This window comes from Nasonia vitripennis, chromosome 4 (genome assembly GCF_009193385.2).
Source record: "Nasonia vitripennis strain AsymCx chromosome 4, Nvit_psr_1.1, whole genome shotgun sequence".
NCBI lineage: Eukaryota > Metazoa > Arthropoda > Insecta > Hymenoptera > Pteromalidae > Nasonia > Nasonia vitripennis.
The window spans coordinates 5,186,024-5,203,345 of NC_045760.1; the positions used below are offsets into that span (position 1 = coordinate 5,186,024).

The window sequence follows — 17,322 nt, forward strand, 5'->3', positions numbered from 1 at the left end:
CCCATAAAACAAGATTGAATGAATGAGACACATAAATGATGGATTTCAGTAACTCATATATTTATTTATACAATTCAATGACAGTCTGTAGCCAAGTTTTATACAATAAATTATATTATTATTATTGATATTCTTCACAATTCATATAAATTCTTTAAACATACAAAGACTATTTATATTGCTCGATTGTTTATAATGATGAAGCAGTATAAGCATTAGTATTGTTTTACAAAATGTACAGATGGTTTTCATTTAGAACTCATGCATTACTGTTGCCGTACACATGTCTTTTACATACATATTAAGTAAGTATACAATAAAGAATTATTTATCATTTCAAAACTACATTGCCACAATGATTATTATTAAATGTTGCATTTCTCAATGCTTCATGACTCTACACGCATTCTCACTTCAACGACGAATGTGACTTTCTCTTTGTACATTACTCAAGACAAACAAAAAATATAAATGAATATCTTCTTATAATTAAATTTGTTAAAATAGCGAATATTAAGTAAGATTCAAAATAAATGATTTATCAATTTAAGAAAAGTTTTTATTAACAGAGCTCTGAAAAAAATGTAAAAATATTGAAGTTCATCATTATTATTCCATACTAGCATGATTTTGATTTTCAGAATCTATAGTAGTACATACGGTGCATATTATATATGATCTAGAGACAAGTATGCAGATCAGATTATCTGAATAAAACACAAAATGTATAACTTGGATATAGAAAAATATAAAATCAATTAACAAATCAATTCACTGTTAATATCAGTTATCTACATTGATAAGCAAATTTCAAAGCTCATCAATACCTTTTATGCTGATGAAGAATGTCTTAACCTAATGATTAATTTCCTATTAATTAAATACACTCGAGCAAGAGTCTTGAAACTGTCAACAGGGGGGTGGACTATTGGATGCAGCTGTCGTATCAATGGATGTTGATGATGCTGCGGAGGATGATATGGTGCTAGCTCTGTTTTCGCTACTCAATTTCCGCCTAGCAACATTAAACTGCGTCATCAGCTCATGATGAGCTTCTAATCTCTCTATGCAATGCAGACATGCAGTTTTTGGCAGTTGGTCGTTTGCATTCACCTGTAACAGAATCATGCTGATGAATACATCAGTTGGCATATATATGTGTGTATATATATATATATATATATATATATATATATATATATATATATATATATATATATACATACATACATACATATACACACAGTCCAAACTGACAAAGTGATACAATTTTTTAAATAAATCAACTCGAATTCACTAAATATTCGCATTTGATCTTAAAGATCAATAAAAATCTCAACATCAAGTTATGGCTCAGACTGCACAGAACACAATAGTAACAACAATACTGTTCCTATACAGGTATAGCCCCAAGGCAAACGATGCAGTAGTCCTGAAAACGCGTGAAAGTCGGGAAATGATAAAATAAGGAAAACCAAGCACTCACGGTTATAGGAAGATAATTATTGATTTTCTCGGCGAGTTTCATCCTCTCGCCTTCCTCGCCGTAGATGTGGATTACAAATCGATTCATCTTGCTGCAAAGCCTGCATATGAAGCCCGTGATCACAGCCTTGTCAGTGCTACCCATTTTCTTGCGATACACTTATTTGAGCTGCGAGAAAACACACAATTCCTCGAGAATAATTTAAAGAGTAACTCGCTTGAGAATATATCACGAGCACACCCTCGACATTTCAATTGCACCAAGACCTGACTGTCAAACAAAAATTCTATTTCCGTGAGAATGGACGGGTTTGTTTATTGGGGCTGCAGGCAGAAGGCTTCCTGAGACAGAACTGTGTGCGTGCCACGGAGTAGGAGGGGTGCGTGTGCGTGTGTTGTGTCTTTGGACTCTTTGGCCATCAACGCCAGCTGGTCTGCAGCGCTTATACACTATGTGTGAGTGTGTACAGTGTTTCGATCTCTCTCGCGGGCCGATCATCTGGGTGCTGCACCTTCGACGACGCAGAGTATAGGCCATGCGCGTTCTACTTCTTTATCGGCCGAGCGATTTCAAAATAAATAAAGTAGCACGTACGGCAATTTCGTAACGAAAAAGTGGAACGAAGTAAAAACAATGCGCTGAGAATTCAGTGCAGGTATATATACACAATACTTGTGTGGAGCTTTATTTGCAATGAAATTTTATTTATAAGCTTTCTTTTTTGTTGAGAAGAGTTTTTTCATCGATTTTCGTTATGTATGTACACACATGCCTGTGGCGAGAAAGAGAATAATCAGCTTTTAACTATTGTATAAAGAGTTGTACTTTCTACATAGAATACACAGCGAAAAATTGTGAAAAAAATGGTGAAAATGTATTTTATTCGACTTAATTTTGAACATTTTTTTTAAAAAACATTATCGTTTCTGATGCGAACATCCACATATTCTCTCGGAAAAAATATTATAATGATATATATCATAACTAAAAAAATTATTCTTTAAAGTTTAATATAAAAAGATTTTGCGATAACCACTGTGGCACTACTTTTTTTTATTTCTAATGATTATTTATGGTGAAAAATTTTTTTTCTTCAACATCGGTAGCTGCAACTTAATTATTATAATCTATCACTATACTCTTTCTGCTGAGAGGAAATATATTTTTCAAATAGTTAACTTAAGTTATAATGAAATTATTTTATATATTTACACGTTTTTATAAAATCGTTTATTTCCTACATAATATAGCAATGAATATTAACAGTCTAAATCAGAATATTTCATTGAAATGCATAAATTTTTAATTACTTGAACATTAATTATGGCCTAGGAAAGTGCAGAAAATAAAAAGTATTGTGTTTGTCAAATTTGTGCTGGATAACAATGTATATATTTGAACTTTGTAAAGCTGTCACTATTTTCAGTCAGCATTCAGTTACATTAGACAGTAGTATATTATAAATTAAATTGACAATAAATTAAATTGGTAATCTATAATTCGGTAAAAAAAGCGCAGTGTACGCATTATTACTACAATTTTTGTTTGAATTTACATTTACAATAATAAATAATTACGCGTAAAATGATATTTAAAAAATATATTTCCAATAATACTTCTAATTTAAAAAAACTGACAATTTAATACTTCGTTTACTACCCTTTGTTAGAAAAAAAATATTTCAATCAATCGAACAATCAGTGTCGACAGTTTATTTTTTTTACATCGTACAAACATATATTTGATATTAAAAACAATCACAGACGCATGTGATTTGTGTAACACGATGATGGCCCAAGTCACATTTGCTTTGACGGAATGATATGACCAATAATATGAAAAAAAGAGAAGCACGTGATTCGATAAGTGACGACCGAAAAGACTGCAATTTTACCTGAAACAACATACTTACCTTTTCAATTTTACAAACTCTTATAGATCTTTATTTAAAAAAGTAACTAATAAAATGGTTTACGATACATTTAGATTAGGAGAAAAATGTAAAATAAAAAAGTATGAGTACGGCTGATAGTAGAAAATTGTATAATGCACGCTTCAACTAAAACTACAAAGCTTCCCGATCGACTCATAATTTTGTTCAATCTTTGTATTCGATTAAAGACGCTTTTTTTGTTTGCTTTATCTTACGAATTATTTTTTACATGTACACGCGAACATACATTTTCAACCGGTCGTTCACTCTTCTCCTGCTCTCACTCTTTGATTACGAGATGTAACGCATTAAAAGTACACTCGACAAGTAACTAAGTAGTGAACTATACACATGTATTTGTTATCTTCCTTTCTTTTTATGTACACGCATGCGTTTGTGTTCGCATACACACGTGTAAAACTCGTCTGTCTCTGATAATGAACATGGATGCACCGAGGCTCGTCTTGTTCGAGCCAATCGGTCTTTGCATCGAACACCACCCACACATGATTTAACGTCCCTCATCAAGAAGAAAGTCTCCATGTTATCATCGATAGAATCGCAGTAAATCTTGTGTCGTTTATTAAATGCCTTTCGAAATAGCATGCGCACGACTTCCGCTCATCCTTCACTTGTATCCAAGTCTTAATTTTTCGACTGGAACTGCACGATCATCTGTAGATTCGCAATAGTCTTTTCGAGCATGTCCAACCATGACACGTTGTTCATAGACCTGCATAACTGACTGTTCCAATTGCTTGTAGTGCTGCTTGCAGTAATCAGACTCGAGCTCGACTTGGCATCGGTTTGGTCAGTCTTTTCCGCCTCGCTGGGCTTGGCGGCCTGCGCCTCCTCCTGCTCCTTGCTTTTATCCTTGATGCTTGTTGTCGCTGGCGAATCTGATACCGTAGCAGTCGTCACCGAAGGCGTACTTAAAGTCGCCATCGATGTCGTGCTAGCTGTAGTTGCCACCGTGCTTGCCGTTGTCGCTGAAGTTGACTGCGGTGACTCATTGGACTCCTTCTGGTCCTCCATGCCAGGGCTCGAAGTGCTTTCCTCTTCCTCGTCATCCTCGTCATCCTCTTCGTCTTCAATTTCATCCGATGTGTTGAACTTGCGCTTCTTCGTGGGAGCTTCTGCATCAGGTTGTTTCGATTCCTTGAGACGGGCTCTCGCCGCTTTAGTGCGCGTCAACAGTGTTTCGAGTGCAGAGTGTAGCGTAGGTGGTGGCTTGACATCGGCACCACTGCTGTAGACCAGAGCCAGGGCTCGCAGATCACCGGTCAATCTGTGCGCGGATTCCTGAACATCGACAACCTCAACCATGGATGTAAGCGTGCTCACGAGGCTGTCGATGATCGAGCATGTCTGCTCGGTAAGTACGTGGCTAGCGAGCTTGGGGAAAAAGGTCTTGAGAAAAGCGTGAATCGCTGGCACAGCTAGCGACGACCTTTCGTCCAATAGAACCGCATCCACATAATCCACAGTATACGAACAGCGAAGTAGTGCGGCTATATGTTTCCTGTCGATGTGACTTGCCGCGTGCACATCTAGCCACAGTCTTGGAAATAGAGCTAAATGCAGTGGAACACCTATATAACACAGGTAATATTTTAAATCATTATTTTTTTAAGATAAAGAGAAATTGGAAAATTTGTAAAAATATAAAATCCTGCTTACCTTCGAAACCTAACATAGCGCTTAGATTAATAAGAATCTCCGTCATGCAATCGTTGTTGATTGCTAGTCTGCACATTACATCGATAAGCTCATGATAAGGCAGATAGAATTCCAGCAGCGCACTGTCATACTCGAGATCCGTACCTTTGGCTGCCTCGAGTTGTGAATGTGGTACAGCCATTTGTACCATAGGCCTCGCCGGCCTCGACGGCATTTTTCCGGCCGGCGTAGCCCGCCTGGGTAAATACGGACCTGGAGGTACTGTTGCGTGCGATTCTTGTAATGCTGCGTGACAATGCGAAAGCAGTGGCGCCAGAATAAGAATTGCGTCGGTCGGCACAAGCATCACGAGCTCCTTAAGCAAGTCTATCGCTAGATTGCGCATATCCGAGGGGTTGTAGGTATTTAGGAGAGTGGCAAGTTTACGCAGCACATCCGGCCACTCCTTGCAGTTCGCGAGAATGTTGCGAGCGTCGGGTCCATCGCGAGCTGTTCGTACACAACGAACTAGCTCGACAATGATAGCTATGAGTTCGGCCAAATCACCAGCAACGTGACAAGCCGTGGCTTCGTGGTACATAATGTGCAACATGTGGAAAGCTTCAAGAGCCATCGAAAGACCGCCGTTATATACGACGTACAAGCGATCGTCGTCGGACTCGATTAAAATCCTGTTTAAAATATATTAAACGTTAATTTTTTGTATTCTATTTTATTATTCAGAATTGCATTTTATGCTACAATTACCTAAATGCCGATATGAGAGTTGCCCAGCACGATCGTCCATCCAGTCCTTGTAGATAGGAAGACAAAGTTCCTCTCCTGAACGATGCAACTTCAGCCTCTTCTTGTTCAGTTTGGTCCGGATGCCGGGCAACTAGGAGCTGCATTAATTTGAACAGTTCCTCCACAGCCTAAAATTAAGTAAGGGATTTTGATATAAACTCGTACAGATGGAAAAATGAGGTGACCTGAAAAATTACTTACAGTTGAATATTGAGTAGGATGAGGAGTTATATTTTTGAAAGCCCATTGTATATTTTGATGCGCAGCTAATTGTCTTGTAAATGTATGCGACTGTTGACAACAAAGTCTTAGTAAGCCATAATATGCAGGAAGCATTACACGATTGAAAAGAACAACATCTTGGTCTTCGTGATCAGCTCTGTAATACAAGTTCATAGAAATACGTTACTTTTAAGATTTTTTTAAAGCAACATTTTTGGAAACGAAAACGTAAAAACCAACTTACAAAATATAATTGAATGCTATGTTTTTCGTAATGTGCGGATTTTGAAGAATGAGTGCAACGTTTTCAGGACAATCATTGCTAACGTGATACCAGAAAAGCAAAAGTGCTTGTTTGTTATGATGTACTGGAATGCTTGGTTCTGAAAGCTTTGGATGGAAAAGCGTCCAAAGATCATTTAGATATTGTCCAAACTGGAAAAAATTCAAACATTAGTCTTGTCGAACAAATGAAATAAAGTCAATGCAAGTAATCAAGTTAAAAAACGTACCATGAGTTTCTCAGTAGTAGAGACGACGCAATACGTCATTAATGCGAAATAGGCAGTGAGTTTCATAGTTCCATGTGTGTTTAAATCCGTGTAATGCCTTGCCGGTTGTAGCAGTCTTAGCAGAGCCGTGTAGATCTGGTGCAGAACCACGGTCCCCTCGTTGGTGAGCGACAGTTCCCTTGCCGTAGCACAGCTAAGCCCCAGCCTGTGCGCACTTCTGTAACCCTGTCGGAAGTGCGCCGAGGGTACTAACGAGACCAGCAAGAAAGCGGCAGCTGATCGAACTCGTTGATTTGAGTGCTCGATAAGGAAGTGCTGGAGCCAGGTATCCATACCTTGAAGAACCCATGCGTGCGCGAGCTTGCTACGTGTGACGGCGAGAGCAAGCCACTCTAGGGCACCGTGAGGCGCGATCCTTGCTACTTCCCACACGCGACTGAGAATCAACTGTGTCATGCAGGGCAGTCCCGGTGGGCTGCTGCCCTCGGTTAACAGAGTAAGAATCTTGAAGAAGGGCTGACAAACATCCGTATGCTTGGTGATGGCCTGGAATATCATGGTTACTATGTGGATAGCGAGTCTGTCATTCCATCGACAGAGCGACTGAATGAGATTGCGCGTCTGATTGAGGTTGATCATGTCACGGATTTGTTGGTAGAGGAATGGAAAGCCCTTGCCACCGGCCACCGCATTAAAATCCGAACTTGACAAGTTTAACCTTAACGACGAAATAATTTTTATTAGTGCAAGCCAATATTTAAATTATTTACACTCAAAGAGAAAAGGCTTTTTACCTGTGATCTGGAACTCGGCTGCGCTCAACCAGCGTTGCAATCAAGGTGATCATCTTATCCAAAGATGCAGGCCTCAGCTTTTCAGTGGATATAGCCACAACCTCTTCCTCTTCTTCTTCTTCGCTGATGGCGTCGACAAACTCGTGCGTTTTGTGGCCAAGATAGAAGTTAACCATAGTCGAAATCGCTTGAGCTTTTATAAGGAACATCGTTTCCTCTTCGCCCATCTTGCTGAACTCGTAAAGAAAGGCGAAATACTCGGTGAGATGTTTCAAATGCTGCTTGGCGTGTTCCATCAACGAGAGCAGCATGCGAACAAAGCGTGTCACACAGGACTGCATGCCGACAGTGCTGGGATCGTCATCCGCTTCGCATACGAGATAAAACGGCGCCTATAAAACGAAAAGGCGTAATCAAGTAAGTTACGAAAATAAGTAACGAACGAAGATAAAAGAATACGTCCTGATTTATTCTTACCTGAGATGGTCGCAGTCTCGATATAACATGAATACACAACCTCTGAAACATCTGCCTGACCATCTGATTCGGACACTTGACTAGAATTTGGACGGGCCACCACGAGTCCGCAGCCATTTTCTCTAGGAAACCCGCACAAGCCGTCAGGGAATTATTGAACTGTTTTGTCAAAAGTTCGACCCACTGCACCATGGTCGGTTTCTCCTTGGCGTGTATAAACGTTTCCATGAAAAACGACGCCGACAGCTCAGCTGATAGTTCCGTAACATCCGGCTGTGCGGCAATGAGAGTCTGCGGAATATAGTTGCAAATCTGCCACATGAAGCTAAAGTACGTGTGCTCGAAGATATTTTTGTCCTGAAGAAAATGCATGTTATCCTGCCAAATCCATTCTTCCAGTTCTCTATTGAGCTCAAGCGGTGGCATCACATCTGCTGCTGGGCTGCTCGGTCGCTGCTGAATCTGCTGATGCGCAGGTGGTTCAAGGGATGTGGGACTGGACCCACAAGCCTCGTCCTCCTTGACGAGTGGCGAATCGCTTGGATCGGGACACCACTCGTAAAATAGCATGTACGCAGAGTTGGATTTTTCAAAGCTGAAGTCCATGAATTTGTCTGTGACCGAGTCATAGGTCTTGCTGGTCATTTCACCGCCGAAGCATTCAGCTGCAATTTGGTTGGGATCGAACGGCTTGACTTCAGCATCATTGAAGAGGAACCATTTATCCTTATTTGGACACGTGCGGTCACGAATGAAGCTGTAGTAGTGACCACCATCGGCCGTGCCCGTGTGTACCGTGACTCCTATCAAATCGTACTGGCAGTGTTCGTCTTGCTTCTCTTGGCTTCCACCGCTGGTACCACTGCCTTCCATATCTTGGTCCTTATTACTCTGGTTATTTTCGGATTTTTCGTTTTCCTGCTGGCAGTGACGCGGTATCAACTTTTTCTCCATGTAGCCCGACATGTCGAGTCGCAAGGGAAAACTGAAATGCGTGTTAACCTTCTCTTTCAACATTGTGCCCATGTTGAAAGTGTATCGCATGGTATTAAAGCAGAGAATGCGTGGCAGCTTCTTGAAGCAAGCGCGCTTCTCGGCTCTGACTTTCTTGCCGCATTGCGAGCATGTGTACATATTATCGCCTTCTAGGGTGTCCTTTACCGTGACTTCGTCAAGACTTTCATAAAGATTCCTCATGTCTGCAACCTGACAACGCACGGTATAAAATTCTTCGAGCGTACGACTCACGTGTTCACAATCAAGGGAGACGACATTGTTTGATATTATACCGCAGAAAAGTGTCTTGACGAGTGTCTTGAGGTCGCTCGTCATCTCTTCCAACTTTGACACGAGATCTATGAAAAATTCGGCCATATCCTTTTGCTCGCCGGTATTCAGAGGTTCGTGGTTCATCGTATAGACACGGCAAAAGCTCCTTGGATTGTACGCTTTTCTTTCTGACTCGAGGAGATAAGCAAACATTCTCTGCAATTCTCTTAACGTCAACTGATGCTTATTGGCTCGATTACAGTCAGCACCCAAAATAGCAATTCGAGCTTGGGGCATCATGTACAAATGTTGCATACAGCTAGCCATGTAGCAAGTCGCGCCCAAATTCGTAAGGCCCACATAGCCGCAATCGGAGCGTCCATCGTCGTGAGGCCAGTAATCCCACGAATAGGGAGAATGTCGTCCCGGTTTATGTTGCGTCAGTAATTTTTTGTGAAGTATTCTATAGTTCTCCGGCGCCGATTTCACGAGCTCCACGAGTAAATCGAAGGCTGCCGATCTTGACGCCTGACTCTTGCACTTGGGCATGTGTTTGGCACTGGGATTTGGCAGAGCAAAAAGGAAATCGAATACTCGACTGAGCAAATTCTGTCCAACTTTGCCCTGCTTGCAAGGTGGATTGTGCGCCATAATGTTGCAGCAAAGATTGAGCAAGCCCACGAGGCCATCATCTTCAACGGTATTGTGACGCGTTTCCACATAATCCCTTGCCAGAATTGATTTGATTGCGCGGGTGGCAAGGGCCTGCAGATCTACTGTGCTACCCGATTTTTCGCTCGTGCTCTCTTGAATGGCGTCTTCGGGCAACGATTCAATCAGACGACAAATAAGCCAAAAGTAATCGCGGCAGGCTGGGCCATACGTTTCTTTTCCTTCTTCGAGCGCCTGGTGGAGGTGCATCGTTATGTCGATTTTCCGCCGTGTTGGTTGCATCGTTTCGGCGATCGGTAGATATTCTAGTAGCTCGCTAAGCAGGGGAACTATAAGGTTGGCAGGTGACGAATCCAAAAGACAGGATGCCAAGATATCCTCTTCGGACTCGACACTACCGAGGCAGAGTTTGTAGAGTGCAGTGCATACCTCGCGACGTACAGCGGGCTCGGGATCCTCTAGTACGAGTCTACGAAGCCACGTTTTACCAAAAGGCTTGTCAGAGGCAAAGAGCGACTGGCCAATCGAGGGGTCGCTGTGCACCCAACACACCAACAGAGCCATGGCGTAGTGTATGACCTGCGAGCGACCAAAAAGTCCGGTTTTATACTGGTTGGGATCTCGTGGCTGCGACGCCTCTTCGAGTATATTCGTTATCCTAGGTAGCACAGTCTTTAAGTCCATCAAAGCCGAGAGCTCTTTGCTTAATCGTGGGATCGCGAGTTTGTCAGCTTTGTTTCTCCTCTTGCCGTCTCTCGCCACTCCAAGATGACATAATTGTTTCAGCAGACTAGCCAAACAGTCTTGCTGCCATTCACTCCCGTCGCTATTCTCCAGACAGCCGGACATGAAGATGTCGAAGAGGTGGCGTAAGCCACCGTGACGCACAAAAGTAGAGGACCAATCGGTAGGTGTGTCATCCGAGTCACCGCTGCTGGTATCACCACTACTAGCATCACCGCCACCTTCGTGTGCCAGCGAAGACATCATATCGCGACGGGTCGAACGTTTGGAGAGAGACTCGACGATGTAAAGGGAATACATGAGTTTGTGCGGATTTGACGGGTCCAGCAGTTCTGGAAGAGAGGCATCGTCGAGCTTTTGAAATCCTTGCAACAGCGTGGGGCTTGTTGGAAGAAGAGTTAGTGTATCCCAGACTCGGCGAGACAGTACCTGCAAGCATTGAACAAGTTAGTCCGAGTCTTTTTTTTATACTTTTAAGGAAAATTGTGAATAAAAAAAACTGACCTGTGCTTTCGCGTGCGGTATTTCTTGACCACCTTTCGAAACAGTCTTCATAGCACCTAACGTCCTCATCAGTGTAAATAGCTGTTCGAAATACTGTGGTCTCAACAGTAAGAGTGTGGGTAGAGAATCCCGGGGTGGTGGCGGCAGCAACGACGGTGAGTCCATGTCACGTTTACCAGATCTTCCACCTCCGTTGCATCTTCCAGCTCCCAACGAAATGAAAACTAGCTGTCCATCCTTGAATCCCGTTTCTGCCAACGTTTTCTCATCAAATTCAATCGTAAGCTCCTGTCCTTGTGTAATCATCCTGATCGGCCCATCGGTCAGCAGTGAACCCAGCACCGATCCCGAACTACTACCCGATTTGCCCGTTGCACCAAGTGCTTTGTTATCGTCCATGACGAGACGTGCGTGGGTGTCATCCCACCACTTGGATACCTCGGCTCTCAGATCCGCTACGTAATCCGTGCTTAGAAGCGTAAAAGTAGTTTTGTCGGAAATGCCTGCTGGCTGCACAAACACTCGCAGCTGCTGACTTCTCTCGGATGTATTAGCGGCGATGTGGCTGCCTGCGCCTCTACCTTCCAGTGCCCACCTGCGCAAGTGGTAGGCATATCGCTTTCGGAAAGCTTCGAGATGCGTTCTGAGCAACAGCAAAGCTCGCTGAATGCAGCGCAAGCTAGCTTCTTCGTTACTATCGAGGTCAGCACTAGCGGCTGCGAGATGCGTCATGCACTGCGAGACGAACTCGATCTCCTGGGTAAGCTGACGAGACATGTAGTAACCGTTGAGGTACTGGATCGCGGCCATGCTCACCTCGGTGCTCTTGGCGCGCAAAGCGATCTTCCATAAAAAGTCCATGCCAACCGAGTCCACGTCTCTAAGCGGTCGGTCCAGATGTACAGCTGCCAGCCTCGCTAGATTGCAGAGCTGTTGGAAGAGACTCAGACCAGTCATGCTTATCGTTTCCGGTGGTAAACTGGGAAGTTTACGCATACACAGATGTTTCAAAGTGTCCATGCCGAGGGCGTGCTGCTCAGTTGACTTGGCTTGGCTTAGCAGCCAGCTGAAGAGCTCGTCGGCGCAGGATGGATCTTGGGCAAGACAGTGCCAGAGTGTGTCGACTTGTTCGAGGCTCAGGCGGAAGCAGTCGGGAGATCCAAGCGGCGAGAATATTGAAGAGAGGAACTGTAAACGAACTTGTACCTCCGTCTGATGAGAGTAGAGACTCTTGGGTCCCGTGCTGGCGTACGTCTTGAGATTGTTGAAAAAATGCTTCATCATGCCCCGTTCGCGATCCGCCCACGTAGTGATTGTGTGAGCATCCATGGTACCGAATTGTTGAAAACTGGCAAGAAGCTTGGGAAGAATCCTCAGAGACACAACGACCGATCTATTCGAAGCGAGATTCTCCAGACATCCTTCGATAAATTTCATCGGTATCGAGCGATCGATGTTGTAGCACAGCAAATTGCATAAAGCTTTTTCGGCCTCCACGGCTAAACCTTCTCCCAACTGTCCGATTTTATCGTCTTGCAATAGATCCCAGAGCAGCGTGTTGCCAGGCTTGCAGACCATCTCGAGATTGAACTGAGCACCGAGACGTGCGACGCTTTGCCGAACAGTACGTACTTGGGGCGCACGGCAGACCGAGCGACGCACCGTCATCGTCGAATGTGCGTGGTGCGGATGATAGGCCTGCATGTGAATTGCAGAAAGATGCTGAGCCGCAAGCTGGGCAAGCTCCTCCTCGCAGCCGCTTTCTTCGCCGTCGAAGTCAGCCATATTCTTCTCGCTCTTATTGGATATGCGACTGCTGTAGGACCCTTCCTCATCGGAGAGCATCTCGTCGAGACAGGTTGGTAAGAAACGCGAACCGCTCGCGTGGTCCAGACAAGCTGGTAATCAATAAAAAATGTTATTTTAAGACTAGAGTAGAACAGAATTATAGAGAGAAAAAAAATGCGTGACATACCTAGCTCTGACGTGACAGTGCTCGCTCCCTCACCCCCGGCAACACCAACGATATCGCTGTCGTCCTCGTCGTGGGAACTGGATCCAGATTGAACCACAACCTCGTGCCTCGCCATCGCTGCTACGTATTTACTGTTTCCGCTACTAGTAGCACTGACACTTTTCTCTGCTCTCTGAGCGAGCAATGCAGCGGCTGTATTCGGCACCTGTTGGTCAGCACCCACAGGATGGTCCATGGCGATTGCTTCCTGCTTTACTCTGTCCAAAGTATCGACAACCACTTGATGATCTGTACCCTCCGTGCTCTTGTTCGCCTCACTAACCTGTGTCAAGGTACTATTGACCGCAAATGGCTCGAGAGATTCATTAGTGCAAAACTTTTTTGTCGCCGCATCCTTGATTGCGTCTTGGCTCGCGATGCTAGTCGTCGTGGTAGTAGTGGTCGTAGTCGTCGTCGTTGTGGTGGATGAGCGCTTTTGCGGTCTCTTACGTTTGCGTAAAACCTTCTTCTTCTTTCTCAAGACAAGATCTATCGAATTTTCATCGCAAGACTTATCGTCGGTGTCCGCATCACTCGTGTGCTCTTCTGAGCAACTGCCAGCAGGTTTGTCATCCATTGCTTGTGGTTTACTCGTGTGTTTGCTCGCCGTATCTTGAGCTTCCAGACAATCTTTCATGGATACCGAGTTGGTTGGATCCTTGGGTTCAAGCGCCTCTTGCATGGCGAAAGATGACGGCTCTGCTTGCATTGCCTCTGGCTTGGATTTCGACGCACCTGCAATACACACGAGTTACAGTTATGTTTCATGTGTGAAATCATACTATGTTTCTAAATACCAACCTTCGCATTCGCTATCGCCTCTTGCCTGCTTTCTGGGCGACGGGCCCTCCGAGGGTGCGGGGCTTGGCTCCTCCTCCTCGTCAGGACTACTGCCTTCCATGCCACTTGGTTCACTGCTCGTGCTTCCCTCATCGACAGTTAAATGCCTCAAAGGATCTCTGCTGTCGATAGCGAGAGCACTAGTGTAAGCAGCGCTGCTAGACGTCCAGATGAACTTGATCAGGGCCGACACGAGAAACAAACTTTGCTCCGTATGCTCTTTAGGCTCGAGCTTGCCCAAGAGCGAATAAAGATGTAGCACTGGTGTTGGTGCTAGGTGCTTGACCAGCGGTGCCAGCAGGTCGTAGACAGGGCGAGCGCAGTGCTTTAACTGAGCCGCCTGCCACATTATGTCCATGTCCATGGAAGAGATGCGACCTTCCATCGCCAAAAAGCTCAGCACAATGTGGCTCTGTTTTATCACTTCAACGTGCAGGTTTGGACCGAAAATATGTGCTATGATATTGTTCTCGGTGAGCCACATGGCAAGAGCGTGACCGACCTGCTCAATCTCTGCCACGGTCTCGCTGTTACACAGCTCATTGAAGGCCGTGATGTGCGAGTTGATTTGCGCTATGCCAGCCAGGCGCATCGTCAGGGTTGTGCTAGTAAAGTACTTGAAAGCCAAATCCAAACCATCGCGATCGAAAGTCGGCAGGACTGCATCTATCGGATCTTTCACCGCGCTCCACATGAAATCTAGTTGAACAAGTAGAAAATAAAATATTTTTTCACGTGATAAATTACTGCGAGAATCGCTTTTTAAAATATCGTTTTTACTTTACCTGCCATGGTTCTCACGGCTGGAGTTCTCAACTCTTTGTCAGTCAATCGGCACATGTACTTCATAACTCGACTACGTAAAGGTATAAACAATTGAATTACGCTACCATAATTCAACCAAAGCTTTAAATTACAAATAACTGCAACCATAGAGTGCGCAAGACCAACGGGCAGTGTATTTTCCATATCAAAACAAGCTGACATTAAATTAAATCCACCCTGATGACAGAACACTGATACTGCACGAATCAAGGGTGCCGGCACCTCTGGATCATGTGACTCACAGTATCCTCCCTCATCCTGTAAAGATATTTCAATTTGAATTGCTGCACATTAATGTAAATCATTGAAGAAATGAAATTTTTGTGTCTAGTTTTTTACTTACTTTTGCAGGAGCCAAAGGGTTGATAGCTCCACCATGTTTCATGGCTATGTAAAGGGGAAAATTTAATAAAAAAATCTTGGACAAGAGATGAAATAATTTTTCTCTGTCTTGATGAGTCCAGTTTGATTTGGGTCTCGACGATTGCGGACTCTGTGACTTCTCCTCCACATTCTTTTCTTTCTCCTTCTTATCAGTCTCGTCTCCATCGCTGCTGCTTGTCCCTTCCTTTTTGCCTTCAGCATATTGTTGCTCTTGTTGTATTTCTTGCAATTGTTGCAGAGTGCGAAGGACAATGTTATGAATCAGTCTGATAAATCGATCAAAGTTTTTTATATCGCGATAACAGCACATACATTGTCTGTAAAGAAGAAAAATTTGACTTGAGTTACTAGAATCACTACCAACACAACTAATCATACTAAGAACAAAAAGTTTATTTACCTTTGAACCCATTGATTCACATAATGTAATATTGTATCAACATCAACAACAAGAAGATTCGCTACCTCATTTTCGCTCTCATCATCTGTAAGAATAAATTATCAACAGTTTGTAATAAAAGTTGATAGTAAAATTTTATAGATTTTTATTTTTAAAACATGTGAAAATGTGTCAGTTGTCATTTCTGTGAAATTAAAATTTATGGTTTTCATACTGTCACAAGAAATTTTTTTACAGATAAAAAATGCAATAAATTTTTATGTCACAGCTGTCAAAAATTCTCCACTTCTGTGCTCTCAAAATCCATCAGATACACAAAAGGTTTGAACATAGTCTGCGGCTTCAAAATTTTAAGCTTCCTTTCACTAATCCCATCAAAGAATTTGTTTCCGCAAATATAAGGGTGTTGATGACAAAAAGTAATAATAAAAACAGCTCGGCTAGCAAAAAATGCTATACGGTTCCAGTCTCTCTAGGTAAAAACTTGAGGAGATCCCCAGTGCTTTCCCAACTTGACTAGTCTATCCATAATCTAAAAATGCACTCCCCCAGGCTGTTCCTTTTAAATCAAGGTATGACAATCATAAACAAGCAGTCCACCAGCCACAGCTCTATGAGTAAGAAAGCTCTGTACAACTATCATCTTTAATTTACATCCCCGTAGAACTAAGCTCCATAACATGAAAATCGTCAACCTACAGTGCCATTAGTGGCAACACTCCCAGCCCCCAGCAGCAGCTTGACACCGCCATACCCCTTTCGCCTGTGTCAAGGCAGAAATCCTCAAGTTTAAGGTTATAAGACTGCGACAGCCGTTTCCTTGCCCCCCTCTAAGGAATCCCCGAGCTACGACTCGCCAACGACTCGCCCCGTATGCATGCGTCCCCGTAGATGATGCCCAAAGTTCAGCATCGCCCCGCTCCGTCTCCCATACCACGGAGCAACGAGCGCACCGTCTCTTTTTCTTTGTGTGGGATAAAAAGATTTATCCCCCGCGGGTGGCTTTCGAGGTATCTATTCAAGTTGATGTAAGACTTACAGGTGAGCAGAAGATCGTGAAAGTCGGCGCACACATCGCACATGATTGCGTGCCGAGCGGTACCGAGGAGTCGCGCGAATCTCAGCCCCGCGAGTTACTTTCGGTGCGCTATCAGATCAAGTTCATATCACATCATCAGCATAGGTACTCCACTCTCGGCGGCTGTGGCTACAACAGCCCAGGACGACTGTCGTCGTGTATCGCTGAGCAGCAGCAGCAGCAGCAGCAGCAGCAGCAGCAGCAGCAGCTTGATGGCAATCAGCAAAAACGGAACAGATCCCGTCCTCTTGCACCTCTCGGTTGTCCTAGTACAGTTAAAGTATATATAGTAACAAGTCGTCGTCGTCGGCGGCGGGGATTCCTCCTCAACCGTCGAGGCGCGAGCTGCAGCACTGACGGCAGTTCGTTAACTCCTCGGTCACCATGTTGATCTCTCTCGCGCACACACGGACACACTCACACACGAAGAGAACGCTATGCTATAGAGCTGCCTTCTCTTCTTTCTCTTCTCTCTTGCGAGCGATTCGTCGGCTATCCTATACCTATACGCGCGAGTATGTGTTATATAGTGCAGCCCGCACTGTGGCCCCGCCGCAATACACCTATACATATACACAGTACACTCTCTTTCTCTCGCGCTTTGTCGACTACTGTCTTTTTGGCGAGTAGCAGCAGCAGCAGCAGCCCCGCTGCTTTACGTGCGTGACCGTCACGAAAAACAGTCAAACGCGCCGAGATCCA

At 43.9% G+C, this 17,322-nt stretch overlaps 2 protein-coding genes across 2 annotated transcripts; both read right to left on the bottom strand.

Annotated features, from left to right (window-relative positions):
* Positions 1 to 36: 36 nt before the first annotated feature.
* LOC100113494 lies at positions 37 to 2,344 on the bottom strand. Its single transcript, XM_001599106.6, has 2 exons — positions 1,487 to 2,344; positions 37 to 1,113 (listed from the first exon to the last, which is right to left on the bottom strand). Exons 1-2 carry the CDS (start codon positions 1,628 to 1,630, stop codon positions 910 to 912), a joined length of 348 nt encoding a protein of 115 aa, XP_001599156.1. The 5' UTR covers positions 1,631 to 2,344; the 3' UTR covers positions 37 to 909.
* A 357-nt stretch (positions 2,345 to 2,701) lies between these two features.
* LOC100115029 (ubiquitin carboxyl-terminal hydrolase puf) lies at positions 2,702 to 17,322 on the bottom strand. The gene is made up of 15 exons (XM_003427538.5): positions 16,582 to 17,322; positions 15,543 to 15,627; positions 15,102 to 15,459; positions 14,719 to 15,016; positions 13,895 to 14,632; positions 13,055 to 13,828; positions 11,080 to 12,977; positions 7,891 to 11,004; positions 7,414 to 7,805; positions 6,620 to 7,337; positions 6,352 to 6,542; positions 6,087 to 6,264; positions 5,847 to 6,013; positions 5,100 to 5,770; positions 2,702 to 5,011 (listed from the first exon to the last, which is right to left on the bottom strand). Exons 1-15 carry the CDS (start codon positions 16,622 to 16,624, stop codon positions 4,065 to 4,067), a joined length of 10,572 nt encoding a protein of 3,523 aa, XP_003427586.2. The 5' UTR covers positions 16,625 to 17,322; the 3' UTR covers positions 2,702 to 4,064.